Source organism: Heliangelus exortis, chromosome 1 (assembly GCF_036169615.1).
Source record: "Heliangelus exortis chromosome 1, bHelExo1.hap1, whole genome shotgun sequence".
In the NCBI taxonomy this organism is placed as follows: Eukaryota; Metazoa; Chordata; class Aves; order Apodiformes; family Trochilidae; genus Heliangelus; species Heliangelus exortis.
In genome coordinates, this window is record NC_092422.1 from 148,179,208 (window position 1) to 148,207,195 (window position 27,988).

At 44.4% G+C, this 27,988-nt stretch overlaps 1 protein-coding gene across 1 annotated transcript in view; it reads left to right on the top strand.

Annotated features, from left to right (window-relative positions):
* GRIN2B (glutamate ionotropic receptor NMDA type subunit 2B) overlaps positions 1-27,988 on the top strand; it is a 209,623-nt gene that overhangs the window by 16,749 nt on the left and 164,886 nt on the right. The window contains exon 2 of the mRNA XM_071732697.1: positions 22,685-23,113. Coding sequence (XP_071588798.1) covers positions 22,703-23,113 — 411 coding nt within the window. The 5' untranslated portion in view covers positions 22,685-22,702. The remainder of the gene's footprint in view (positions 1-22,684; positions 23,114-27,988) is intronic.

A 27,988-nucleotide genomic window follows, 5' to 3' on the forward strand; every position in this document is an offset into this window, starting at 1 on the left:
TGGTGGGTGACAATTAACTTGCACCTGCTCAGTGCTCCCAGTTGTTCTCACAGGGCCATGCCTGGGTCTTCAGGGGCCACTGTTTTTTTCTAAGAGCATCAGGGTCTGATACAAAGCTGTTGCACAGAGGCACAATGTTGTGATGCCACTGAAACTGAACTGCAGCATTTGAAAATCCTTTGGGAATTTGTGGTGAGGGACAGATGCAGGAGACAGGTGTGTTAAAAATCCATTTTTGTTTGGTTTTTTTTTTTTGAATTTAGGGATGTGTCTTGACTTGACTCTGACAAACCACATGCCTTTTTTCTTTGTGAGAGTATTTCCATTGGAAATCAAAGAGATTTGAGATATATAGCTGGCTAAGCAGTCATACCTCAGAATAGGATTTGGGGATTAGCAGAGTGGATAATAAATTGAATAGTAGGAGTTAAAATCAGACTGCACTAGGAAAGAAAGCAGAGATGAGAGGTACACCCCTGGAAAGCCGTAATTCCAGAAATGACACTGGGGTTACACTGGTTAGCAAATGAGATATGGGCTTGCAGTACAATGTGGCAGCAAAGAAGATGATGTGATTTCTGGATTGCATAAACAGAACTACTGCATCTGGGAAAAAGGAAATGCTTTCTATGTGTTTCTAGCTGTGTTTTCTTGTGCCTGGTCTGAGTGTACCTAGGCTATTGAGTTCATTTCTGGAGAGCTCGCTGTCCCAAAGATGGCAGCAAATTAGAACAAATTCAGTGGAGCAACCAAAATGATTAAGATGCTGGAGGGATTGATCTAAGCAGGAAGATTAAAGTAACTAATTACATTTAGCTTGGCCAAGTGACAATTAAAAGAGAGATGTGATGACTGCCTTAAAGTGTGTGCTTAAGAATATAAACACTGAGGACATAGAAAGAGAGCAAGGAATTGTTTAGTGCTGCTGGAGCAGCGGTTGGTTAGATGCCCAGCCTGCAACTGCTAGGGGAGTTGTGTAGGAGTCTAACTAGAACAGAAGGAGAAGTAGCTGTAACCAAACAATAGCAGCAAACTGTACAAAAGGAAGCACTGAACAGACAGCACAATTCCCACTGTGAAACGTGGCAGAGCATGAAGTACCATTCCCAGGAAAGCGATGGAAAGAGAAGGAAAGTAGCCCTGAGAGCATTCCTACAAAGAGCATCCAAAATCCTCCAGGGAAAGGATGTCGTGGTCCTGAGGGAGCCCTCTCCCTCCGATTTGCTGGGTCTGTAGATACTTTCTCCCCTATTATCTTGCCGTGTTGCATCCATGTTGGGGTGTGCTATTTTTAAAAGAGTTTGCAGGCTGGATGGGTAGGTGACAGTAGACACGAAGTCCTGTAAGCAATGCTATGAGAGACAGGTATGTTCATTCTAGAAGAAACATAACTGTGGGTGAAAACCTACCTGTCTGCACATCCTTAAAGGACTGTTATAAAGAGAGAGCAGGGGCCAATTATTCTCTTCAGTCACTAAGGGCAGATTTGTATGAAACTGAGCCTTTAGCTGAAGCTGGGAAAATGTGGATCTGTTAGAAGGTGAAGCCTAAGTGTTGGGTGACAAGGAGGCAAGGAGGGGGCAGGGGAATTGTTGTGAGTATAGATACCAGGGGATGACATTAGACACTTATTAGGGGATCAGGAAACTGATCTCATTTCAGCAAAATTTTGCATAATTTCATAGTCTTTAAAAGGCTATTGAGTTTGTAAATGATTCTAGTGCTGTGGTGCTCTTCCCTTGTAGGTTATTTGTTTGGGACATGTCTATTAATGTTTCTTTTAAATTGCTTTCTTCTGTGATTATGGATCTGTTTGAATACTGCTGTTTTGCAATGGAGGGACTACGGTGACATGCACACTTCTCATATAAAATGCAGTGAGGAGCTAGTTCCAGCAGAGTGTGGATTAGCTGGGGATTTTTGGCCCCTTTGATATGAACATTTTCTGAGGTATCAAATAACTTTAATTAGCTTTCAAAAAAAAAAAAAAAAAAAAAAGGAATAAAAAAGAGTCTCTGTGCAGTACTATAACTTCTCATTTTGACAGGCATGGGAAAATATGAACCAAGAGCTCATGTGTTTCTCATCCAGTTGCACTTAGAAATCCTGCACATTTTTCATAGAAAGGCCATTTTCAGATGTTAGGAGGCTCTTCTGTACCTTCAAATATTAATTTCCTGATCTGCTTTTAAGACTGAGAATATTCCCAGGTGAAATGAAGAGGTGAGGATAAGAAATAGAACTATGCACCTGTGCAGCTGGTAGCCCCAGTTTCTCAGGGTGAATTGGCTCTGTCAAATCTGATGTGAAGAGCATCCTAAATGTATTCTTTCGTGGTACCTGTTTAGAGGGCTGTTTGTAAGATAAATGCTTCAGCTTAGCTCCCTGCATGATGGTGTCTATGTCCCAGTCACACAACAAGTTTTTGGGCAGTTTTAAGAGGGAGTTCAAGGAGTGATCAGGGAAACAGGTTCTTGCTATAAGCTCAGAAGAGCAGCTTTTAAGGAAGAGTCTGAAACACTGCAGGCAAGTGGGGCTGTGCTGTCCTGGGCTAGAGGAAAGACAAGTCTTGTGGTGAAGATAGGAGCCAGGTCAGCTGAGTCCCATATTTGACTTTTCTATGCACTGGCTCTTATGCAGTTAACAAAGTTCTGTGGTCAATGAAGTTGTTTCCCTTCCCTGCTCCAGCAGGTTTTTCCTGCAGCAGTTCAGTGGTCTGGCAAACCCACCTTCAGCGCTGGTTGAGGATAATGTGTCAGGCTATTGACTGGAGTGGCTGAAATGCAGGCATATGTCTCCTGTTTTGCAGTTTACAGGCAGTATCTTCTGATGACTGTGGCCAGCTGGGGTAGGCCAAATCTTAAAAAGTATTAGGGTTGAACACTGTTGCTCAGCATACCTGCTCATCTGTGAGCTAGGATGATGGGCACAAACAGCTGTATTCAAAAGCCCCAATTTCTTTTGTGTCTGTGAAATGCCCTGAGACTTTTCAGCTTATAATGCCACAGAAAAATACTTACACTTTTCTTGGTCATGACTTTCAGAGCTCTACCCTTGGCATCGTTCAGCCGTTTGGCACTTATAAAAGAAATAAAGCAAAAGCATCATCCAGAGCAGAAATCCACTTCACAAAGCATATTCTGATGAAGTCAGCTCCTTGAACAGCTGTGGCAGGGACAAGGAAGCAACCAGAAATAGAGAAAGGGGAAGATGATGGGAGATTTGTGCTGGTGAATATCAGTCTATGATTGGACTAGTCCTGCAGGATTTATGCCTACAGAAGAACTTGCTCTTCAGTGCTGTGTCACCTATCAAGCCCTCGTCCCAGGCTTCCAAGGCTCTGCAGTCAGTGTTGGGTTTGCAGGTGTCCAGTGTGATATGGGATTTTGGATACAGTCAAATCCTATATTGTCTGTGAAAAAAAGAGAACGTGGCTTTTCCATGCATTTCTGTCATTACTTTTCACTTCATATGCATTTATCTTTCTATTTATTCATTTTTGGAAGGTGGACAATGGGCTCATGCAATTTATGACTTGTCAGTGACAGTGCAGTAGGTCAGCCACATGCCCTGGACCTGTAGAGCCCCTAGGGAGAGCTGCACTCCTTTTGCTAGTGCATTGGATAATCGAGAGGAGCTTGGTCTTGAGCTCTCTACAGCAGAGCAGAATATTTCTACCTTTATCTTCGGAAAAATCAAATACCTAAATAAATAACCCCCCAACATCCTCAGTCTAGAAATGAGTTGGTTTGAACATCAGAAAACGATCATGAAGAAAGTCTATTTCTATCTCCAGACTATCTCTGAGTGCCCAGGTTTGTCTCCAAGTCCAAACACAATTGTAGTTTGAAACTGCAAAAAAAGCTTTGCCTAAACACAACCCTTCTCCTCTGCAGGGCTCCAAAAAGTGGCTGTTTGGGAGCACAGACTCAGCTCAGGTGCCAGCTTAGGGACACCAAATCTGATGCGGGCAGCCCTGAACGGTGCATGTGTAGGGTCAGCAAAGTGGGAGTCTGCACTGGATGTGCAAATGTACACACGTGTGTGCCCCTGCTAGCAGCTGGATGTCCTGTTGTCCCCTCACCCTGCTGCAGGGCTGGCTCATGAGGTCTCCTACCCCAAAGGAGTAGGTATGCATGCATACCTGTATGCACCCAGCCAGCCCTGCTGTGCTCTCCTAGGAGGTACATATATAGGACATTCTGACCTGTTTCATGCTTGACAGACGGTAGAAGCTGATTGCTGGAGGCAGCCTTTGGTCTGCTTGCAAACTGGCTTCAGGGATTACATGCAGGGAAGTGTGGGACGTTAGAGCTGCAGCCTCGACGTGCCACAGTTCTGCAGGACTTTATAGGGCTTGAGAGGCACGAACTGCACCATGTGAGATCCTTGCAGCAGCCTCTTGTTAGTGCTGAAGGAGACATGCAGCATGTCCACCTTCCACTTGACTTTAGCTTGCAGCAGGAGCCAAGGTACATAAGCTGTGTCTTTCCCATATGTAGCCCGGTTCTGCTGCTGTTAGTATCCATTGACAACTCTTTTCCTGCACAATGCTGCAGGTTGGAAAGGCTGATGGCACCCAAGGTGAACTGCTACATGTTGATGTTATTTACTTTACCTGTTGCTCTGTAGAAGCCTGCAATCCAGACACTGATGTTTTAACAGCTCCTTGCCAATCGGATTAAATATTTAGCAGTAATAGGTTCTGGGCATCACATTCCTGACAGTGTATTTCATGCATCATTTGCCATAAACATTGGGAGTTTTTTAGCTACCACTTGCAAAGTAACTCTCTCTCCACTCTGTCTCCCATCCTTATCTTCTCTTTCCACTATCCCTCTCATTTTTCACTTCTGTTCTTGTCCCCACTTCCTCTGCCCTGCTGTTTCCTCCCCCTTAGCTTTTCACCTCTCTCTCTGATCACTGTTCACTGGTGTGTGGTTGTGTACACTGCACCTGGAATGGCTGTCAGCCTGGGATGGAGAAAAGGAGGTACTGGCTGTATCTATCTGAGCATTACTACCTCCTTGGAAAAGCATGCACACCAAGAGGAGGGTGCAGGTTGATGGTCTCTCTGGGGAATGGGTACTGATTGATGCAGGGAAGAGCTCTGAGGACAACAAAAGGGAAAACAGTTCTAACATTCCTCTTTGTGACAGCTCATCTGTCTGCAAGCACTATCTGTATTTTTGCACATGCAACAGCTGCTCTGGGACTGTGACTATGGGGCAGCCTTTTTTTCCCTTTTAGTCCCTTTCTGGTCAAAACCTTTCTAGGAGAAAAGTGCATGGGCTCAGTCACCCAGCTAAAAGCATGGTCACATTCAGCCCCATGGGTGACTCTGGGCTGATACTGGGTTGGAGAGGGTAAAGTGTCCTGAGCTAGCAGAGCTCCATAGGCAGCCTGGTGTACTGCATGTTTTATGCTGCAGAGCCTTCTGGAGCTTGCTCTTCTCTTTTCATCCTTTGCTTGCAATGATTTTATGCTGTTCATTATAAGCTATGGTCAGATGGTTTGACTCTTCCCTTGACTGCTTGGGACGTGCATCTTTTCTTCTGCTCTTGCTTCAAGCACGCTGCCTGCCTGAACACAGCATTTCAGTCCCAGAGGAAGCTCCTGTTCTGCCTCCATGTTCTCCCTGTGTGTTTGCTGTTCCACATGCCTTTTGTCTCACATCTTGTACTCAGCCCCAACTGTTCCAGTGGTCCTCTGCTACCAGTCCAGGAGATCCTGATTAGCGCCAGGGCCAGATTTTTAAAGTGGGTTTCTCTCCCTGCTGAGACAAATCTGAAGCCATCTGGTGAAACATCATCTTCTTCATTTCACATTTCCACTGGCATGGGATGTATCCTCTGTTCACACCACCAGTGTAGACTTGAGGACATGAGGGAGATGGGACTCTGTCCTCACGGCAGCTGCCAAGGGGATGATCAAGGAGGTGCATTGCTTTGGAAGCTGGGATGTGCATCTTTGTGCATGAGGTGGTTTTTGCTTATGAGAGAAGTGGAGACCTGTTACGTGGTGGGGAGAATCAGGTCACAGGGACTGGAGAAGATGGCTCTTTTTTTTTGCTCTGCCACAACAGGAATTGAAGACTTTTTGGCTGGGAGTCTGCTGGGGTGGGGTGTAGCAGACCAAGTGGTTTAAAGAAGGTGTTAGGATATTTGGGAAGATGCTTCAACAATGATAAGGAGTGAAGGACACCTGTAAATTCTGTAAAGCATAATAGCTAGTGATGGGTAAACCAGCCTGATTAATTTCTTGTTTTATTGCTCTCTCGGGTTTGTTTGCTTGTCTGGTTGGTTTGGTTTTGGTGTTTTTTTGTTTTTTTGTTTTTTGTTTTTTTAAATCCCTTTTCCTATGCTCTGGGCTCCTCCAGTCCACTTTCCTGCATCCTGTGGCTTGTTGCCCTACAGATGTCATCTTGACAGTAACTCACGCCTGAGCACCTCCCTTGGGAAATTTGTGCACTGCCTGAATGCATTTTCTGTCCCTAATATCAGGGCATTTTTTTCTTTATTTTAATTTTATTTTAAATGTATACTTTTAGACAATTGCTCTTTATAAATAAATTCAAATTTTAGCAGTGGGTGAAACTGTAAAGCAGATGGATCTGGAGAGGACAATCCCTCAGCCACATGCCAGGCCAGCCTGAGTAAATGAATCAGCCAGAGGGGCTGCACAGCTTGCCCACCAACTCCTCTCAGCTCCAGGGCCAGGAGCTCAGCTGTGATCTGATGTGTCCTCTGATCTCTTTAATTAGGAAAGGAGGAGTGATAAATGGGTATTGCTTTTAGTCTTACTGAAGTATCTCTGGCCTCTGGATGGGGCAGTGACAAGGCTGTGATAGGAATATGGTCAGGGAGGTGGTTCAGGGTCCCTGAAGCTTTGTAGGCTCAGAAGATAAAGTACAAACAAGAGGTAAGGGATCCCAGAGCAACACTGGGGCAATGTAGTCAGGTGATAATGCATACATGGCTTGTTTGTTCCAGCTTTTCCCTCTCTCTCCTGAGACAAATATGATGAGGAGCATGGCAAGAGGCTGCTCTCTGGATGTGTGCTGTGTTTACAGATCATGAGCCCCCTCCCGTGGCATCCAGTGCCTCACAAAGGTGTTAACACCTGTGCAAAGTGGGTTTAAAATGCTGCCACATCAGATCCGAGGGCCTTTGCATCTCTTTGGCAGAAGGGTAGTGGTAATGCATAGTTCAGTGGCTGCTGGGAACTTTACTGTACTTGGGTATCTTCATATATATGATAGACGCAGATGCATGCAAAAATGCCTCCTGATCTGGAAATGAGGCTCCTGTCTCAGTGTCATCCTGACAGCACACCAAAGCAGAAGCAGTGTCAAAAGGACTTGGAAGAAAGCCAGCATGGCATCTAAGAGGTGATTTATTTTTTAAAAATTGTTTTTTTAATTGAAACTGGTGGCCATGGGGGGCTGCAGTTCAGCCCTGTGACCTTGACTTAAGCCAGAGAAGTGTGAGAACTGGGCAACACTCTAGAGGGAAGGGATACCATCCAGAGGGACCTTGGCAGGCTTTAGAAGTGGACTCATGCAAACTGCATGTAGTTCAAGAAACCAAAGTGCAAGGTTCTGCACCTGGGTAGAGGCAATCTTATACATGAATTCAGGTTGGGAGGAGAAAGGATTGTGGGCAGCCCTGAGGAGGAGGAGGACTTGGGGGTGGTGGTGGACCAGAAGCTCAACATGAGCCATCAGTGTGTGCTTGCAGCTCAGAAAGCACACTGGGTCCTGGGCTGCATCAAAAGGAGCACAGACATTAGGTTGAGGGAGGTGATTCTCCCTCTCTACTCTGCTCTTGTGAGATCCCACCTGGAGTACTGTGTCCAGTTCTGGAGTCCCCAGCATAAGAAGGACATGGAGCTCCTTGAGTATGTCCAGAGGAGAGCCACTAAAATTATCAGAGGGCTGGAGCATCTCCCTGTGAAGACAGACTGAGGAAGTTGGGGTTGTTCAGCCTGGAGAAAAGGAGGCTCTGCTCCGAGGTGACCTTAAAGCAACCTTCCAATATCTGAAGGGAGCCTACAAGAAAACTGGGGTAGGGGTTTTTACACTCGTGTGTAGTGAGAAAACAAGGGGAAATGGTTTCAAACTTGAAGAAGGAAGATCTAGGTTAGACATTAGAAAGAAATTCTTTCTTGTGAGGGTGGTGAGACACTGGAACAGGTTGCCCAAGGAAGTTGTGGCTGCCCCCTCCCTGAAACTGCTCAAGGCCAGGTTGGACGGGGCTTTGAGCAACCTGGTCTGGTGGGAGGTGTCCCTTGCCCATGCAGGGGGTTTGGAACAAGATGATCTTTAAGGTCCCTTCCAACCCAAACCATTCTGTGATTCTATGAACTGTGGAGTGAAGGAGAAACAAAGGAACCCTAAAGTGAGTGTATCCCCAGAAAGCTCCAGGGAAATGAGTGGTGTGATCAAGGCCAGGTTTGAAGAGAATTCACACAGGCAATCTGGTTTACTTTCTCTGCTTTACTTTTGCTTTCTCTGCTTCACTTTTGGGGCTGGGTGAAATTTGAAGCATACAATCTTTGGCTTTTCAGGATGTTAATACTGGTACTGTCATATACAAACAAGGCTGAGACCTACATACAGACTGTAGCCTGTTGCTGACTGGATGCTTTAACTGGATGGTTATAGGGTGCTATAGCCTCAGGATTGCACAGAAGCCCTCCACAAAACAGGACTGGTATCTCAGTGTTACTCTAACACTTCAGCACAGGCAGTGTGAAAGCAGCATTGGCACCATATCCATTAAGCCCCCACCTCTTGGCTGGGCAGCGTCCCTGCCTCCACCCAAGAAACAACTCTCAGGAGGCAGAGTAGCTGCTGTGTGCCAGGGGCATATCTGGCATGGCAGCATGGCTTGGGTTTCTGTCAGGGAGCTGTGAGTTCCCACAAGGACCACTAAAAGGATGGCGAAGCTGAATGTTGTCTTGTCTCCGCTTTTTTTTTTTTTTTTCCACTCCCCTCTTTCTCTCCTGTATCCTTCCCAGGGCCATTTTTGAGTTTTCCTGGTTTAATGTCTTTAGGAACGGGTGGCATTTCAGATCCGGTGGGAAACAGGTTACTGACCATCCCACAAAGAGCTCTTTCTCGTACCTGCTTTTCTACTTTAAGGAAGTACAACCCTGAGTGCAGGTCCAAGATGAGATGGATATATACTCTTTTTATATACATACTGCATATATGCTCATTATATAGGTATAAATAAACAATAATAAATATATTTATATTTTTGCACAAATAAATATCTATAGTGTGTATGTTAAAATATATTAAAACTCACATACACACCCTCATTTTACTTTGTACTTAATTCCGAAGTAGGAATACACCAGTCTTTCAACATAGCTCTGTGGGAGTGAACCCCAGGAAGTGATGGGAACTGGAAGAAGAATTTGGGTTGGGCTAGACTAGATTTCTTCTCTTGACTCCAGAACTACTCTAATCTTAAATGACTATCTCCAACAGTAAGTCCACAAGGCTGAGTCCAACAATATCACAAGATAACAGCCTCTGAACATGATTTTTAAGCAGGGGGACCTTAAGAACAAGAAATTTAGTTCAAGTTTCAACTTAATGACAAAGTTCCCTCCCTCTCCTTGCAAGCTGGAAATATTGGGGAACTACAAGTTCAGAGGAACCAATAAAAGGGACTTAAAACTCCACCAAAACTCATAAGACTATTTCCTCTCCTGGCTCCCATGGCTTGTAGGGTTTGCAGCTGTAGGGCACTTACACTAATGGCTTAGCTAAAGGCAGTAGGCCCTTGGAATTATATCTTCCTGATGTGTTTAAATCCAGAGTCTGAGGGTCTTCACTTCCAAAATCTAGGCGCTCTTGTATTTTGAGATTCTCCAAGTGAATTAAGATAGAGCTGGACTCTACTTTTCCGCTGTCCAAGAGCTGCTGGAATAAGACTCCCTGAATCTCTGGCAGACCCACAGGGCTTTTTTGATTTCTTGATGGAACAGGAGATTTTTATGTCTGGATTAAAATTTCCAGATGGATGGAGTCTGGTGCTCAGAACAGCTGCACCTCCAACTCAGGCCCTGGAGGCTGGCTCTACTTTGCTCTCCAAAGTTCTACATAGCTCTTGCTCTTCCTTGCCATCAGGAAGCTGCTTTGGAGTAGGTGAAAATGTGCCATGAGTTGAAATGTGAGAATAGGCATAACAAATCATCTTTTGCTGACAACCTGTTGATCAGCAGTATTTTGAGTTTGAGTCAATATGGCAAAGTCGATACTGAATATCAGAGCTTTTGCTTGGAAACTTACAACTGTTTATGGTATTACAGCAATTCCTTTCTCTCTGCTCCCAGCTAAACTAGGATTTACTGTCCTGAAGATCTTGGACATGCAGGTTTTAATACACTCTCTTGGGATCCTGTGAGTAATGTTGGGTATGATCTCGCAAGAAGACATTGCTGCCTTCAGGGAAGCGCAAGGGAAAGCAATAATAATAATCTTGGCTCCTGTAGTTTCTATCACTTGAGAGCCAACAGTACTTTAAATACTATAAATAATTAAACCTTCTAACTCCATGAAGCAGAGAAGATGCATCTCCATCTTTCTGATGAGAATAAGGCAAAGGGTAAGGAAGAAAGCAATGTTGTTTACGCTTTCAAAAAATGCTTATTGATTTTACATGGTGGTATGAGTGATTAGAACAAAGCTTTGCTTGTTGTGGCTCATTCCCTCAGTGCTTTTAGTATTTGAAACAAGATAGCTAACTATATGAATACAAGTGACTTAAGAGGTAGCAAGGATGAACCAAAAATAAAATGGTGCTTAAAATGAGGAAAGGAATGATTGTGGGAGACATGGAGAGCAAAAATTGGATTGAAATGATGGGTCAAAAAGCTGAGCAGTGCAATAGATTGGGGCATATGTTGTAGTCTGAAGGAAGCTCATTGAGAATATTGAAATTCTGGACTTCTGTCCTAGACTCATTGGATGGCTAGCATTGGAAGAGATCTTAAAAATCATCTAGTTCCAACCCCCCCCGCCTCCACCCCATGGGTAGCAACACCTTTCATTAGACCAGATTGCTCAAGGCCCTATTCAACCTGGCCTTGAACACTTCCAATGAGGAGGCAGCCACAACTTCCTTGGGAAACCTGGTCCAGTGTCTCACAGGACACAGGATACCCTCACAGAAATTAGAAAGAATTTCTTTCTAATGTATAACATACATCTCCCCGCTTCAAGTTTGAAACCATTTCTAAACCATTTCCATCCTAAACCCTGTTATGCTGTTTTAAAAGTGTAAACTGACCTTAAAGCATGAATAACTATGGTGTGTCTGTGTGGAGGCTTTGCTGTCTGCAGGGGATGGAGAAGGAGCACAGGGGTGGCTCAAGTGGGAAGCTGCTGGAAGCTCCCCCAGCTCCAAAGCCAGACCTACCTCTGGCCAAGCCCATCAGCAACAGTGAGGATGCCTCTGTGACTGACCTATTTAGGAAGGGGAAAAGGAGGCTGTGAAAGTACCTGTATGGGAGAGGAGAGGGGGTAATGAGAGCAACATTTGAGCAGAGATTCTGGTGTCAGCAAGGAAGCGGCAGGCTGTCTCATCAAGGACCACAGCGGAACAGATGTGGACCTGAAGCTGTGGAGGACCCCACACCTAGGGAGGTGACTGTTCCCAAAGCAGCTGTGACTCTGTGTGCAGCCCAGGCTGGAGCAGTCTGTGCTGAGGGACTGCACCTGTGGGAGGGACTCATGTTGGAGGGGTTTGTGAAGGACCCTACATCGGAGCAGGGGAAAGCTGTGAGGAGTCCTCCCCCTGACGAGGAAGGAGTGACAGAAAACATGTGACAAACTGACCACAACCTCTGCTCCCTTTCCCCCTGCACCAGTGGTGGGGAGGAGGTAGAGAAATTGAGAACGAAGTAATTTGGGCCTAGGAAGAAGGGAGAGGGTGAGAAGAATGTAATTATTTTTAAGATCTGGTTTTGTTTTTCATCATGCTACTCTGATGTGATTGGTGATAAATAGATTTTTTTTTTTTCCCTAAGTCCAGCCTGGTTTGCACATCACCATAATTGGTGAGTGAACCCTCCCTGTCCTTGTCTCAGCCCATCAGCTTTTTGTTATATTTTCTCCTCCCCATCCTACAGTGGGGGGAGAGTGAGTGAGGGCCTGCATGGTTCTTTGTTGCCAACTGGGCCTGAACCACAACAATAACTCATGGCTACACTTTTTCCATAGTATTGATTTTTATTTACTTGTAGGGTATTCTTTACTGTGACAGTTGTCTGGTTTTGTTTTGTTTTTTCTCTCCCTGCTAATTTTTTTCCCCCTGCTGCAAATACAAGCTATAGTGAGTTCTGTGTAAGAGTTGCGGCCCAAGGTGACTGAGCTGCACCATGAGGAAGCCTGTGATGGTGGTGGGCTAGGAGGCATGGGTGGGTATGCAGTGGCAGGAGGGCATGGGAAGTCTAGGTGGACAACCAGGAAAAGTGTGACTGAAGCAACCAACATGAACGAATCGTAGAATGGTTTGGGTTGGCATGGACCTTAAAGATCATCTGGTTCCAACCCCCTTGCATAGGTAGGGACACCTCCCACCAGACCAGGTTGCTCAAGGCCCCATCCAATCTGGCCTTGAACACTTCCAGGGATGGGGCACCCACAGCCTCCCTGGACAACCTGTGCCAGTGTCTCACCACCCTCATAGTGAAACTTTTCTTCCTAATATCTAAACTAAATCTACCCTCTATCAGCTTAAAACCATTACCTCTCATCTTACCACTACATGGTCTCATAGCAAGACCCTCCCCAGTTTTCCTGTAGCCCCCTTTCAGGTACTGGAAGGCTGCTACAAGGTCTCCCTGGAACCTTCTCTTCTCCAGGCTGAACAACCCCAACACTTTCAGCCTGTCTTCACAGGAGAGGTGCTTCATCTTTGTGGCCCTCTTCTGGGGTTGCTCAGAGCACTCCATGTTCTTCCTCTGTTACGGACTCCAGAAGTGGACATAGTACTCCAGGTGGGGTGTCATGAGAGTGGATTAGAAGGGGAGAAGGGTTGAAGTTGTCCCTCAGCCTGCTGGCCACGCTTTCTTTGATGGAGCCCAGGATATGGCTGTCTTACTGGGCTGCAAGCTCACAATACTGGCTCACATTGAGCTTCTCATCAGTCAGCAACCTCAAGTCAAAATGAATTTGAAAGGCTGGAGAAAATAGAGCAGAGGAAAAAAATGCTTGGACTGGATGGGGCCCTGTCCCTGAAGCACCCACAGCCAGTGACTAGCTGTGGTCCAGATGTGGACCTGTGTATGTTTCTGTCATTCCAGCTCTATAAATATGATTGAGTACTGAGCAGCGTGAGAGGTCAGTGGCTGCTCGGCTCAGTCCCTCCAGCTGGGAAAGCTTTCTGGGGACTATTGATTGAAGGTCTCAGTAAGAGGAATCGGCTCTGACCTGTCATACAATCGCAGGCACAGCATGGTCTGGTGCACAGCACTAATGTACTGTGAAAGCATATTGTATCCAGCAGCTTGATGGCTGGTGCCTTACTGGCCACTGAATTCAGGGAAGAAAGATAAGGAAAAGGGAATGTGTTGGGTGAGGACACTAAAGAGGGAAAGGAAGAAACAAAAGGAGAACAAAAATGAGATCACCAAAAAAAATTCCTGATTTGCAGTTACCTATTCTCCCTTCATCCTGGCTTTGGTATTTATTATAAGGACTAAGTTTTTCTGAAGGGATGAGTGTATTATGGGTTGCTTCTAGGTTCTGAGTGTACAACTCCAAACATCTAGAATGGCTCTCTTTTTGGTGTCACACATTGAATTTCTCTTGTTACTTCTACTCTATAATTTTTTGTTTGCTTGTTTGTATGTATGTGTATATATATATATATACGCATATATATATATATATATATATATATATATATATATATTTTGTGGTTGTGTTCTCTTATAGTGATAACTATACATAAAATAGACATAAGATTCCTTTACCAAGGATCAGAGTGAAGAAAAGGGAAGGAACAGGGGGCAGAAAAACAAAAGGAAGGAAACTGGAAATAAGGTTTGCTGGGTACTCATCCATCCTTTCTAGTGGACTGACCAGAGCCAGCTTTTGATCTCTCATGGCTCCAATGGCTGTGGCATGCTAAAACCAGCTCTTGATCCCTCTCACTTCCAGTATAATTCCCTGTCTCATTTCATGAGCAAAGCTGGTTCTTTGCACACGCATGAAGATCTTTCCTAGGGGCTGAGCAGGTTTTTGTTTTAAAGCTTTATACCACGTCATACATTGTATTTGAGAAGATGGACAGCAAACTGGCTGGCTGTATCCAAAGTGTAGGTGTAGTTTCAGGCTGTTTCTGTCTAGGCATCAAAATATGCCCTTTTTGGAATTCTCAGTATTGTTGAAGAAGGAATCACTCAATTTTTGCCTAAGAAAATAGAAAAATATTCCTTCCCTCTTACAGTGTGTTTTAAGAAACCTTTGTGATTTGGCTTTCACAGTGTTTACATCTGGCATCAAAAGAACTTAAGACTGTCTCTTCATGTGAGACTTTGAATAACCCATGGGATTTCAGCACCGGTGTGGTGTTTGGCAGCTACCTTCAGGAGACAGTGCAGTCTCTGCCTGCCTGCTCTGTGTTTTCCCTCTGAGGAAATGATACAGGGAGTGAACAGGTACCAAGTGAGGTGCCTGAGAACATCTGGGGAATGGGAAAGCCCTTCCACACTTGGAAGCAAAAATTCTCATTTTTTAACTTTTGAAGTTCAATGTAAATTTGCTAATGCACAAAATGCAGAGCTGATTAAGATTACTTAGAAAACATCAAATTAATACAGAAAATAGTGAGAAATGCTGAGGATGTGCTTCTCCAGACCATCCAAGTGAAGTTAAACGTGTATTTCTCATGGATATTAATGGACTCGAGATATTTAAATCCGTAGCTCTTGGAAATCATGATCTTTAATGTCCTTACATTATTAATGTGCTGTTGATTCCTGCTTGGAAAGGAAAACTGTAAGTGGACAATTAAGAAAGGAAGGAAGGGATTGCAGCATGGATTAGGGAATCATTCCAGTTTGATTTAATTGGCAAAATGAGTGTTCTGGGTACAGTGTTCTGCTGTCTGAGTAACCCTGGTCTTGCACTTCAGGAGGAAAAGCTGCTTTCAGCCAGGCTGAAATCCCTTTGGAGGGACCACATGCACCCAGTGGCATGTCCCTTGCTTTGGAGGATCTTGCTCCGAGCCTGGATTAAGTGCTGAGATGGGGCAGGCAGCAGTCGGAAGTGGGAAGCGGTGCTCATCTCATAAGCTTTGAAACCCTTGCTTCAAATGGAGCATGCACGGAGCGACAGCTGTGGCAACTGAACCCTCCAGGTGGTGAGGATATTTCAGTCTCTGGCAGAGAGGGCCTGTCTCATCCCTCCAAACTTGTCCAAGCGGGATGCTGGGGGAGGGTGAGCTCCTGGCAGGGGAACAGTGGCTCCAGCCCGGCTCCGCACGCCAGGCTTGCAGAGAGCGATGGCCGTGCCAAGACTTTATGCCCTGGCGTTTAGAAGCTGGCACTGGGCAATGCCAGACTGACCTGCTGTCTCACTTAATGGCTTTTGTGTGTGTGACACTGACTCCTGCGGATCCGTACGTGTGTGCCAGCCTGGGTAAGCAGGTCAGACTCGCTCTTGCTCTCCCTTACCTTCATCATCCTTTGCTTATCCTGCTGAGGACCCAAGGGGATTCAACTTGTGAGGAGGGATGAACACAGCTGAACTTCTGATGCAGCAGAGGGAAGTCCCAAGGGGTGATCAGATAACCATCTACAAGCATTTTCAGGGTGGAAACGGTGAGTCAAGAAGAAGAAATTGTTTAGACTGAATGAAGGAGATATTGTGAATGTAAACGGATAGCTGAGCAAAAGGAAAAATTGGGCTGAGTTTAGGGAAACGCTTCTAAATGTGAGCCTTGGAGCCGTCTCCTAGCACTGGTAATCCTATTTGAGTCATTTTAGAACAGGTAGTGTGCTAAAGCAGATGCCATAGACAGCAATCCTGAAGTGACTGGGGGAAGGGCAAGACTATTAAGAAGAGGATCTTCATTTGTAATTTCTATGAATCACTGGGTATTGGTCGCTCCAGAAGCTCACAGGCTGTGGCTGTATCAGCTATCAACCATAATATGTAAAATATGTGGGTGGGTGCAAGTGGGAAGGACACTGGGAACTTACCCTTGGGCAAGCTTACAATAATGAGACATAGTTCTTCATCTGTTGGGAATGATACGGGTCTAATTGATGATCAAAGCGTTCTTTGTACTGCCTTAAGAGCAGGGAGAGAAATGCTCTTCTTTTTTGCATGGGGCAGAAAAAGGGGAAGCCTTTTTCACCTGGTTCTTAGACCTGTTGAATATACAGAGGAAAACTAGCTGTCAGAGGTGGGAAGGTATGAATATGTAATCAGCATGACACTAGCCTAGTCAGGGATGAGATTGTGCCTCATTTAATAAAGAAAAAACTACATGGAAGAAAATAAATAGAGAATAGAATTAAGCTTATGTGCTACTTTCTTTCCCATGTCCATGGAAGGAAAACTAATAGTGAGATAACGAGAGAGCTCCAAGATCTTGGAAGGCTTTGGCTGGGGGTGTGTGATGCATTCCCCAGAAGAAAAAGGCTGACTTGAAAGAAGTAAGATAAAAGAATCAGCATTTTATAAGTTAGTTAGAATGAATCTGTGGGGCATTACAGGCAAGGACAAAGGCTGTGAAGAGCAGAAAAAAGACCTGCCCAAAATGCTTTGGAGAAATGTTTCTAACACTGTCATTGGAGTGTTTATGTATCAGAATAAGAATATAAGTGATGTTCAGAGCTACTTAAAATAAACTAAATTGTAACAGTTTTAATTTAAAACTACTTAAATGTCCTTGGGGAGGATGTTTACTCAGAGTCACTGTGATGAACAATTTTGACCCAGGTGCTGGATTGCTCTTGCATTCATCACTGTGCACAGCACTTCCCAATGTCTCTAGTCTCTGCCATCTTCGGTCTCCGAGCGTATGGGGACTTTCCTGCAGCAGCATCATTCATTCTGTTTATCAGCACCTGAAGTATGCAGGTGCTTCCAAGACACATCCATAGTACCCCAGGTCCACCTCTCTTTTGATTTCTGTTTACAAAATTCCTGGAACAAAAGGGCTGTGAGCCAGAAGATTTATGGGCACTTACATCACTTTCCTGGTAAGCAGTAATACGGGGAACAGCAGGGCAAGTGGTGTCAGTGTACAAACAGCCTGAGCTGAAGGTGTGGTAGGGCAAGGTTAAAGCAGTTGGACCATGAGGAATGCCTTTTCAGAGGTACACTGTATGCAAAGAGACTGTGGAAATGGTACTAACCTTGAGAATAGGAAGCTGTCCTAGGCTGAAATTGGGTAGCCAAAAGTCAGCGAGTTAGAGAAACTTAGGTGTAATACACAGTATGATTTACAGGCTTAACCCTAGCCCCTAGGAGTAATAGTTTATGGAGCTGCAATCAGTCCTGTCTACTTCCCCATGCTGGTTATCTTAGCTCCTGCAGTTCACCCATAAGGCAGGGAGCAGACAGAAAGATTAAATAGGCATCAGTCTTCTGCAGTTGGTAAATGCAGAAATAGTGTTCTTCTTTGGCTTGGACATACAGGTGTTTCCTTGCCAGACAGCCCAGCAGCATGGCTAGGGCAATGTTAACATTAACTGCTGCTTCTTTTAGTGCACTTGCCATTATTCCCTGGTAGTGTGTTGGATACTAGGCACAAAGCACCTTTCAGCTTTGTAGAGTATCTCACAGGTGAGATGGATTTTTTTCCTACCCTCAACTAGGAACTGAAACACAAGGATTGTTTTTTGATTCATTTCCTTATACTACTCAAACTGTCTGAGAAATTAAGCCAGTGTGAATTCAGGTGATGTCTAAAATGAGCAAATGTGAAGGGCATGGTAACATTATGGCTAATGCTGGGGCTAGCAGGTAACATCTGTCTGTAGGTAATAGCAGGGCTATGGGTAGTTGTGGGGCCTTGAAATGGGTTAGGGATCTGAAATGGACTGGGAATTAGTAGCACAGTTGTTGCAGATGCAAAATTAGCTTGTAGAAGTCAGATTCTGTGGCTTGAAGTCTTCTAACTAGTGCTGGGACCTCATCATAACTCCCAGTCGGCAGAGTTCAGAGAACACTGGGATATGAGCTTCCCCATGGCTCGGCAGGGAAAGCTGAAGGTAGACGATGCCAATGTCCCTGTGAAATTCCCTTTGGTGGTGGCTAGTGCATGATGCTCAGCCTCCTGCCCCAAGCAACTTTTTCCTTCTAATTAGTAGAAGCTACCTTCCAGACAGCTTTATGTCTGAGTGCAGTACTACAGGTCTTCCACTCCTCTTGCTGTCTTGAGCTTGGAGATGGGGTTTTGTGGGCCTGGGAATACTCTCCCAAGGGCCAATTGTGCAAGGCTGCCCAGCTGGCACAGCTGAAGCAGAAGGAGGTAACACCACTGGCACATAACCAAACTGCCTCCAAACTCCTGGGACCAGCCCATGTTCTGCCTCAGTTTCTTTATCTGACCTGAAGATTGTTTAGCTTTGCTGTACACTGCCTGAGTAGTACTTTATTTACAGTTAGCCTGGTTGAATGCACAGTGACCTATTTGTGTACTTTCTGTATTCTGAAATATCGTCCAGGAATATCTGTAAGTGCTGAGCTGTATTTTGCCTGTGCAGCCTAATAATTTTCTATTAATACTTACCTTAGATCTGATCCACATAAAAATACAGTGTCAAATAAGGTTCTCATGATATTTTTAAGCAATCTAACCTTTGGTCCTGGCCAAATTCCAATCTGAATAATGACTGTCTGACTACCTACATTCCTCTTGCATTTTCAATTGGAGAAGTTAGCTTTGCCTTCCCATTCTAACTGTGATTGTGTAACAGTGCTCTGCAGCACTAAGTAGATGCTTCATTTCTCTACAATGGTGGATGTGTTTTATTGGTAAGTAAAATGATATTCTAGAGGTATAATGGTTTTACAGGCATACTTATACCTAAATATAGATATGTTTGTAAAACCACTTTGTCTAATGGCTCTGTCGTATACTATGTTCCAGGGAGTAAGGGACAATATAATAGTGTGGAGTAATGTGTAAAGGATTTTATTTGCTAGACTGGAGTTTGGGATTTGCTAAATTGGTTTTGAGTGGCAAAATCATAGAAAAGACTCCTAAGCACTGGGTTGCCTCCACCATCACCAAAGGAAAAACCTACTCATATAAAATACTTTTTAATAAAATATGCTGGCAGGTTTATAAAATCATACTCAACTGGTGAAATTAAACTCTAGTGATACAAAAGTTACTTGAAATAACTAAGGGCAAATGTTTTACAGCTACAGGCTTATCAGGTGCTTATGAATTTCTCCACCCATATTCACTGTGCTTATTCACCCCTGCCTCTCCTCTACTACCACACCTTCAAAAGGGGCTTGTAGTGAGCCAGAACAGAGGAGGAAAGAGGTGCTGGGACATCTGTCTTTTCCTCCAGTAGCCAGCATTTGTGTGTGAGCAGGAGTGTGGGTAGCAGCTACCACTTGTGAACAGAAGTCACCCAAGGAGTGTAAGGGATGTAAGCAATGTGAACACCCCTGCTGTGGTCTTTGAATATCTTGTCTCTGCTATGGACCTGCTGCTGTCTTGTGGCAGTGTGCTGGGGCTGAAGGGTGGAGGCCACCCCCCAGCTAATGGGGTGCTGGCAGCCCTGGGTCAGGTGTAACTTATTGGGGTTTTTCAGCCTTATCACATTCCTGGGTTGCATCCTAGGAAGGAGCTCAGCCTAGACATGGCACCTGCCATTCTCTCAGAAGGACACTGGTCCTTGGCATGCAGAGTGTCACTAAGTGCCTGAGACACATTGTGAGAGTGACCAAAGTGTTATGTGTGAACAAGAGGTTGAGGGAGAGGTGTCTTGAGTAGTGTACAGCACAGGCTATCTGAGCATTGCTGTTTTCAGGGAGAGGGCTTGTAGCTGAGGAAACAAAGTGGGGGTGTCAGGTTGCCTTTGGAGGCAATGATGACCTCCTCTTCAGCCTCTTCCTAGCCCTGGCTGCTCCCTGCTTATCTAGCCAAAGCCTGAAGATCTGACATTGTACAAGAATCCCCATCATCTGGTGCTGAATGGAAAAGATCTCCTTTGGGTGAGCATCCCATGAGTTAGATACCGAGCCGGTATCTAACACCAAAGTGCTCTTCAGGGTCTGGGCTGGTAGGTAGTTGATAAAGATTCATTGGCTGGAGGTAGTTGATAAAGATTTATTGGCTTTGATACAGGTGAAGAGAAAGGGAAAGGGTTTCTTGGCCAGCATTTTTCCCAATGGGAGAAGTCTGTGCTTGGGTGTGAACACAAACAGCTGCCACAGTCGCAGTTCCTGCATTGCTGCTGACTGAATCCTGGGCTGGAAGGCCTGTAAAATATTGCCAGTGGGAGAGGGGCTGGAAAAAACCTACATTCTGCTCCCTGGGCATCACAGCTAGCCATTGCTTAACCAAGCGTAATATACTGTGTGAAACTATGCAGAGGGATCACAGGAGACATATTTTAAAGAGAACAAGTATGGCATTAAAGTGAGGGAGCAAGAGAGTGAGAGACAGAGAGCGTATAGAGTGCATTAAAGTTAACAAAGCATTGCAGGAGTGGGGACTGCATTTCACTGTGAAGGAATCTAATTTAGTGATTCGTAATTGGAGGATAAGTGTCCTGCCAGAATGAAGTTAGTTGTTCATTTTGCCAAACTCTTAAAGTCTCTTGGTTCTCCTTGTGAGCATCTCTCAGAAAGTGGATCCGTCGGAGAGTTTAGAATCGATTGGCACTTCACATCTGTGGTCCCTTTTATCCTCCTAAGTGGATTTGGTTCCTCTGGTGCATATTTATTCTCTTTTTTATTATCTGCTTATTTATCTGCTAATATCAGTGTAGGCTACATTCTCTCTGCATGGCAACTGAGCAGGTACTGAGCCTGTGTTCTGGGCAGGGCAAGATGGGGCCCCTTGTACCCTCTCCCTTTGCATGGCTGGTGCCAGGTAGGGCTGTTTCGTGGACTTCCAGCTTTCCCAAGATCTTGCCAGACTTGTCCCTTCTGCTGTGGCTTTTAGTTCATTTGATAAAGGCACATACAGCAAACAGTATGGAAGGGTCCCATTCCTGGACCTCCAAGACCAGAGGTGTGGTGCAAAGAAATGTAGGGCTGGTGTCTTTGTTTGAAGTAAGCCTGGCTGCTGAAGAACAGATTTATGGGCATGGATAACTGAGTAGGACCTTTTGTGCAAAGGGAAAATCATCTTTAATTTGAAATACCTGGAATCTCCTTGGGACAGCATCATGGCCCTGACTGGGCACACTGAGCTGTGCTGCCTCCCACAGAGGTAGTGGCCATCTGGGGGGGGCACTTTTTGCCGTTTTTTTTGTTTTGGTTTGGTTTTTTTTTGTTTGTTTGTTTGTTTGTTTTTTTTTTTGGGTTTTTTTTTTGGTTTTTTGTTTTTTTTTTTTTTTTTGGTTTTTTTTTTTTTTTTTTTCCACCAGACCTGATAAGGTTTTGATATTTATGCTGCATAGGTGCTGCAAGGATTAATTCGTTCATGTTTGTAAAGTGCCTTGAGGATGAAAAGTGCTGTGGAAATGTGAACTATTATTAAAACAAGACTGAATAAAGAAAGAGCCAGGAACAATCCCACAGGGATTGGCAGCCCACTCAGGCAGGGGCTAGAAAGATGACCTCATTGGGTTTTTCCATTTCTACTGTTATGATTAGAAAATAAATTGGACATGTTCAGGGAAAAGATTGGTGTGACATCCCTGGCTGTAGTAGCTGAGGGTGAACCTTTGTAAACTCTGTGGGTCTTTTTGCTCCTGGGAAAAATATCTGTCATATGGGCTTGGAGGGAATGCCTTCCCCACACTGCACTGATCCAGTTTTGGCCACAACCACAGGGAAATTTTGTATTCCTGTCTTTTTAAAAATAAATTAACCTTGAATGGATGAAGGGCATATGGCTGCCTGTACTACAGGCTGAAGCTGTGTGTATATCCTGGTGATAGGAATGTTGTACACAAGGGATAGACAAGTACATATACGTCCAATGGCCTTGCCCATTTGTCCTCACTTTATTCTGGATGCTGAGTAAATAAAAGGCAGTCCTTATCTGCCTGGTACCTTCAGCCTCCCTGCTTATACCTCCAGCAGAAGGCCAAACTGATTACAAGCACCAGTAGTTCCTTTGTGTTGAGGGGTAGCACTCAGACACAGGCTTGACATAAGCAATTAGTTTCACAAAGACAGCTGATGAGCCATCAAAGGACAATATTTTTGACTTGGGTCTCAGAGTGATGTGGGACCTGAGACATGACATGATCCCATCTTCCACTGACAGTTGTTCTCTGAAGTGACTCCAAACTCTGAAGTAGAGGCTGGACTGCTCTGACCCGCCTGGCTTGAACAGAGCCCTGAATGTAGCCAAAGGGCTGGGGGTCAAGCAAGAAGGACTGGTGGAAGGAGGGCTACTGGCTGAGGAATAACAGTGGATCTGCCTTGAAGGCTGAGTGAATGATTGACTTGTCAATTAATCATTTTCCCTTTCTCTTTTTCCCTTTCCTTTTTTTACCCATCACTCAGGGAGTGTAAGAGCTGAAGATGAGGCCCAGGGCAGAGTGCTACTCTCCAAGGTTTTGGCTGGTGCTGGCAATCCTCGCAACAACAGGGAGCGGGGCCCATGCCCAGAAAAACCACCCGAGCATCGGCATTGCGGTCATCCTGGTGGGGACCTCAGACGAAGTGGCCATCAAAGATGCCCACGAGAAAGATGACTTCCACCACCTCTCAGTGGTGCCTCGGGTGGAGCTGGTGGCCATGAATGAGACAGATCCCAAGAGCATCATCACCCGCATCTGTGACCTCATGTCAGATCGGAAGATTCAAGGGGTGGTATTTGCTGATGACACAGACCAGGAAGCCATTGCCCAGATCCTGGACTTCATCTCTGCCCAGACCCTCACTCCCATCCTGGGCATCCATGGAGGCTCCTCTATGATCATGGCAGATAAGGTACACTTCAGCTTTTTTCTAATGCAGGCCTGCAGATAGAAAACTTAAAACAGAAAGAAATACCTTATTCTGTGATCCTCAGGTGTAGTCTCACGGGGCCAAAGGGTTGGGGGATTAGAGAGTCTCAGATTCAAAAAGAGATTAAAGGGCTAACTGTGTGTAGCACCACTGAGAAGAGTCTATTAATCATATGGAATTATCTGCAACAGAGAAAAATTGAGGAGGGAGAGGAGAAGGCAGAAGAGAGCTGCAAAAGAATCTGCCCTTTTCTTCTTCTTCCTTAGAGAGGGTAAAGAACTCCTGACAACTGTGATTTATTTATTTTAATTTTTTTTTTTAAGATTTTATTTTTGCTTGTGTTTTACCTTAGAAGAGCCAAGGCTGCTAGCTTGGGTTTTCCTGCAGGCAGCTGGAGGACACTGTGGCATTTTCAGTAATGTTTAATACAGCTCTGACATCTTAATTGGAAAATAATTGAATCTTTAATAAAGCCAACCTCTCTCAGAAGTGTTCATTAGCTCCTGAAGCTAAATAGATGTTAGCTAAAGCAACTGACCAGTCTGAACCAGTTCAGTTAAGCCCTTGTTTCTACTGCACTACTTTATTCCTTCATATTGCTGACATTTCACTGTTTATCAGGTCCTAGGCAGTCTTCTGGGTAATTAATGTACTTCATATGAACAGGGCAGGGTGCAGAGAGAGCAGCATCTTTGGCCATCTAACTCTCAGCTTAGAGGAGCCTCTGGTGTGCTGCTGAACCTGATAAAAATCTTCACCCTGGGAGGAACAGGGGACCCAGAAATTCATGCCTGAGTGTTCATTTGGCCAGCTGGTGTGGCTAACAGTGGCCTCTGGGCTGCTGTGAACCAGTGGGAATATCCAAGAGAAGTGGGCTGCTCCTTTCCCTGCAGGCTCAGTGCCAGACAGAGTTGGTGCCAAACCCTGTACTGAGAAGACCCTCTTTACAACACTTTGTGCAGCACAAAGAAGTAAATAGCGATGCAAGCTGACAGCCTTTTTCTTTTACAGGTCACTCTTAAGTGAATCTGAGACATTTAACTAGGCAGAATTGGGTCTAATTGAATGAGGGGGGAGAATTAAGCTAGCCTCTGTGGCAGCTTTTCCTCAGAAAGAGATCTAGTGGGCTGAGAAATCCAGATACTTCCTGCTTTATTTATCTTGTGAATGATTAGTCAGTCCAGTGCAGGTTACCATAAGGGAGTAGATGGAAATAAATTAATCACAAATTATTTTCTCACTCTGACCGGTGATGCAGTGTGATTTTCTCTTATCAGCCTTTGAACTAAATCAGTCACTGAATAAAATAATCATGGGCACTTTTTTCTCCCTGTACATGAGTAGCTGCATACATGATAAAGTCATTCGGCCCCATTCCACCCACAATGAATTTTTGGTCTTAGAGGACAGTCAGGAAACAACGCTGCATCTTGATGCTCTCCTGCCTGTTGCGTGGCATGATCTCTGTTGGCTGTGGGGAACAGGTCTGAAGCATTACTTGAGTGCTGCATCTCACACTTTTGATGGTGTTTTACATTTTTTTTAGCAAGTGTGAGTGTTACTGATGCCAGACCTCCTAAGCATTTGGAAAAGGTCCTTGTGACTTTGAATGTGGCAGGCCAAATTCTGATTTCAGATTCCCACAGCGTAAATCCAGCTGTAGCCCTGTTGCCTTCGGCAGAATTAGATCAGATTTACGCTGCTGTAATTCAAAGAGGAATTTGACCTATTGAACTCTGCAAAGATTTTCCTGTCTACCTATCTCTAGTCTGTCCTTGGGAAGGCAGCATCTCCTGTGTCTGCCCTGTATACCCCACTGGCTCACTTCTAAAGAGCGTTCTGGCAGGCAGGCAGCCCATGGGGAGCTCAAAGGTGGAAGCGTTATGAATGGAGACCTCTGTTTCATCAAACCTACCCTTTTTTTTTTTTTTTTTTTTTGTAGTTTTGCAAGCAGAAGCAGCAGGTTACATACAAAGATATGCAGTTTTAGGAAAGGCCAAGATTTCTTTTAAGCTTAAATAGAAAAAGGCTGACCTTTACAGCTTCTGATTCACAGGTGCATAATCTTTATTGGGTAATATTTATTTGAAGAATTGAATTAAAATATGGTAGAGAGTAAATACACCGACATTCTACTAAATATACTGAAGTCAGCCCAGTAAGTCCTTAAACAATCTATTTTCCAGGGAGGTCTTTGACAGAGGTTTTGCTTTTAGTGACTCTTCGTCATGTTATTTGCAGATGAGTTGTGTGGCTGGGGTTTGATCCTGCCAGGGTGGATTGCTTCTTTCAGCATCCCCTCAACACCCACAGCAGTCATCTGTGATTGAACTTGCTCAGCATTTCACAGCTTCAGACCTCCACTTACAGCTTTGTTATGCTCCCTGTGTGTTTGTGATCAGTAGCACCAATGCAAACCTAAAGAACACCATAAAACCACTTATGCCTTGGTGTGATAGATAAGACTCTCTTCACTGGAGGTTAATGCAAAAAATGTCCTCAGTTCAACCACCTTCCCTGGAGTAGCAGGTGAATTTTTGTTTCACCTTCAGTGAGGGTTTAATCAGTGTCTGAGAGGAAATCTGGGTTCACATGTAAAAAGGGCTTTGTAGTATACTGGTAAACTGAAACATGACAGGGCAGGTTTAAAAAAAAAAAAAAAAAAAAAAAAGAAAAAAAAAAGAAAAGAAAAAAAAGGGTAAAGAAAATCCTTTTTTTGCTGAATTTTCTTTTCTCCTACATATATATATAAATACCATATAATGTGCACCATAGGTTGGCTTCATCTCAATTAACATGCAGCTGGAAGTTTGCTACCTGCCAGCTGGAGGTCTAAGCATCATTACAATCAGTGGGGAAGGAGGTGCCATCTGAAGACAATTCACCCCACCCATCCTAGGGTGCAGTGAAATACTTCTGGGATGGTCACTGCATCTCCCCAGTGCTTACTGATAAAGGATGTACTTTGACTTGCTTGTAATGCCTTATGATAAATGCTATTACTCCTGCTCTTGGTGTAGCGTAGAAAGTAGAGGTATGTTGCTGGAAGTGTAACATCTGGCTTCCCTTCTTGTTTTATTCAAACTTATGCTCTTTAGTATTGCATTTGATTAGATTTTGTAGACATTTTTTCTATCACAATGTTTTCCCATTGTTTTGCCATTTTCTTCTTCTGAAGAAGAATGGACTCATTTGCACATATTTTTGCTGCTGTGCTTCTTGGTCTTTAGGTCTCTAAGCTCACCTGTTTAGCTGTTACAAAGTGTTACATGAAATTTCTGCCTAATCTGGCATCAGAAGAAAGCCACCAGTTGATCTGTATGCACACCATGGTCTAGGTTTGAATTCCAGGAAAACAGTGAAGCAGAGACACACGATGTGCCTCACTTGATCTCTGAAGACACCACTTTGCTGAGGGAGAGTCTTGTCATAGCTGGTTTGCTCCCTTTAGTTTCTGACAAGTGTGCTGGCAGTGATGCCAAACAGTGGGAACTGCAGCAGTAATTTTGTCAGGGTTGGGTGGCCTGGGAGTGCTGTGGAGGTCCAATAGCTTCTACTGTAGCTCCTCCAAGAGAAGGAAGCCCTGAAGTTGTGAGGCAAGGTAGAAAAGATGCTGCATTGTTACAGCCCCAGAAAAGCAGTGCCTGGTCCTTGTTTTGGGGCTGACACATTGAAAAGGGACTAGGAAAACAGCATCATTTCAATTGGACCCCTGATAAGAAAGGGAATAACACTGACTGGTGTTCAGTGTGGAATTCATGAGATGGAAAGGAGAGAAATATGCACCACCACCAATGCCCAAATCATGTGATCCAAAAACTTTGCTTGTTAAAGCTCCCTGGTCTCTTCAGTTTGCCTGAAGTTGCTGGACTGACCTTTCTTTTTATAGTTTTGTGTTGACTGAACTTAAGAATTAGTTTGCTTTGTCCAGAGGACTGCGATGCACTCGTGACTGGTGAGCACATCTGCTCCCATTCCAGGATTTAAAATTATTTCTCCTTTCTCCTCAGTGGTTTTCAAAGCAGAAATTCAAGCCTACCACAGTGTGGAAAGAGCTGACAGATGAGTATGCTCTGTGTTAGGAGACTGAGGGTGAAAGGAAACCTTCAAGGCTGCAAACCAAGCTTTGGTTCAGATCAGCATGCATACCAGTATCTTGTGTTTGCAGACCTGAGACTGGAAATCTGCACCATTTTCATTATGTTTTCATTATTACTTCCAGAACTAGGAGGTAGAGGAGCAGCTACAGAAACAGAAAGAAAAAACCCAAACCAAACCACCCTAATGTACATATGTAGGTATCTTTGGAGAAGAGGGAATTGTTGTTCATATTTAGGGCACTTACTCTGCTGGAAAACGTTTAGCTTCTTGCCTAAAAAATGACCATGCCAATTGGCTGACTGGTCTGTTCTGTAATGACAGACTGTTCATTTTTTAAAATAACAGAGAAGATCAACTTGGAGATACAGAAAGCAGAAAAGGTAAGAGGAGAAAATGCCCTAGGTTCTCTTATAGCACATATAGTTACCATCAATTTTGGTGGAACTGTCCCTTGCATGAACAGTCATGTTATTTTGCCAAAGCTTCTTGTCCTGTGCAGTTTTATAGTAACACAGTGGTGTCAGTACCCAGAAAAAATATTGGAAAAAGAGAATGATTATGTTTTCCTATCTGAAAATCATTCCCCTCTGTCTCTGCATCCCTTGCTATTTTCTCCAGGGTTTGCCCTTGCAGGGTAGCCATAATGATGGAAATAAAATAGTAAGAATGCTCTATTAAACTAGGCTGTGACCGTAGTAAAATCTGTATAAAAGCTGCATGAAACTAACCTGAAAACTAAAATCTGTGATCCTTTCT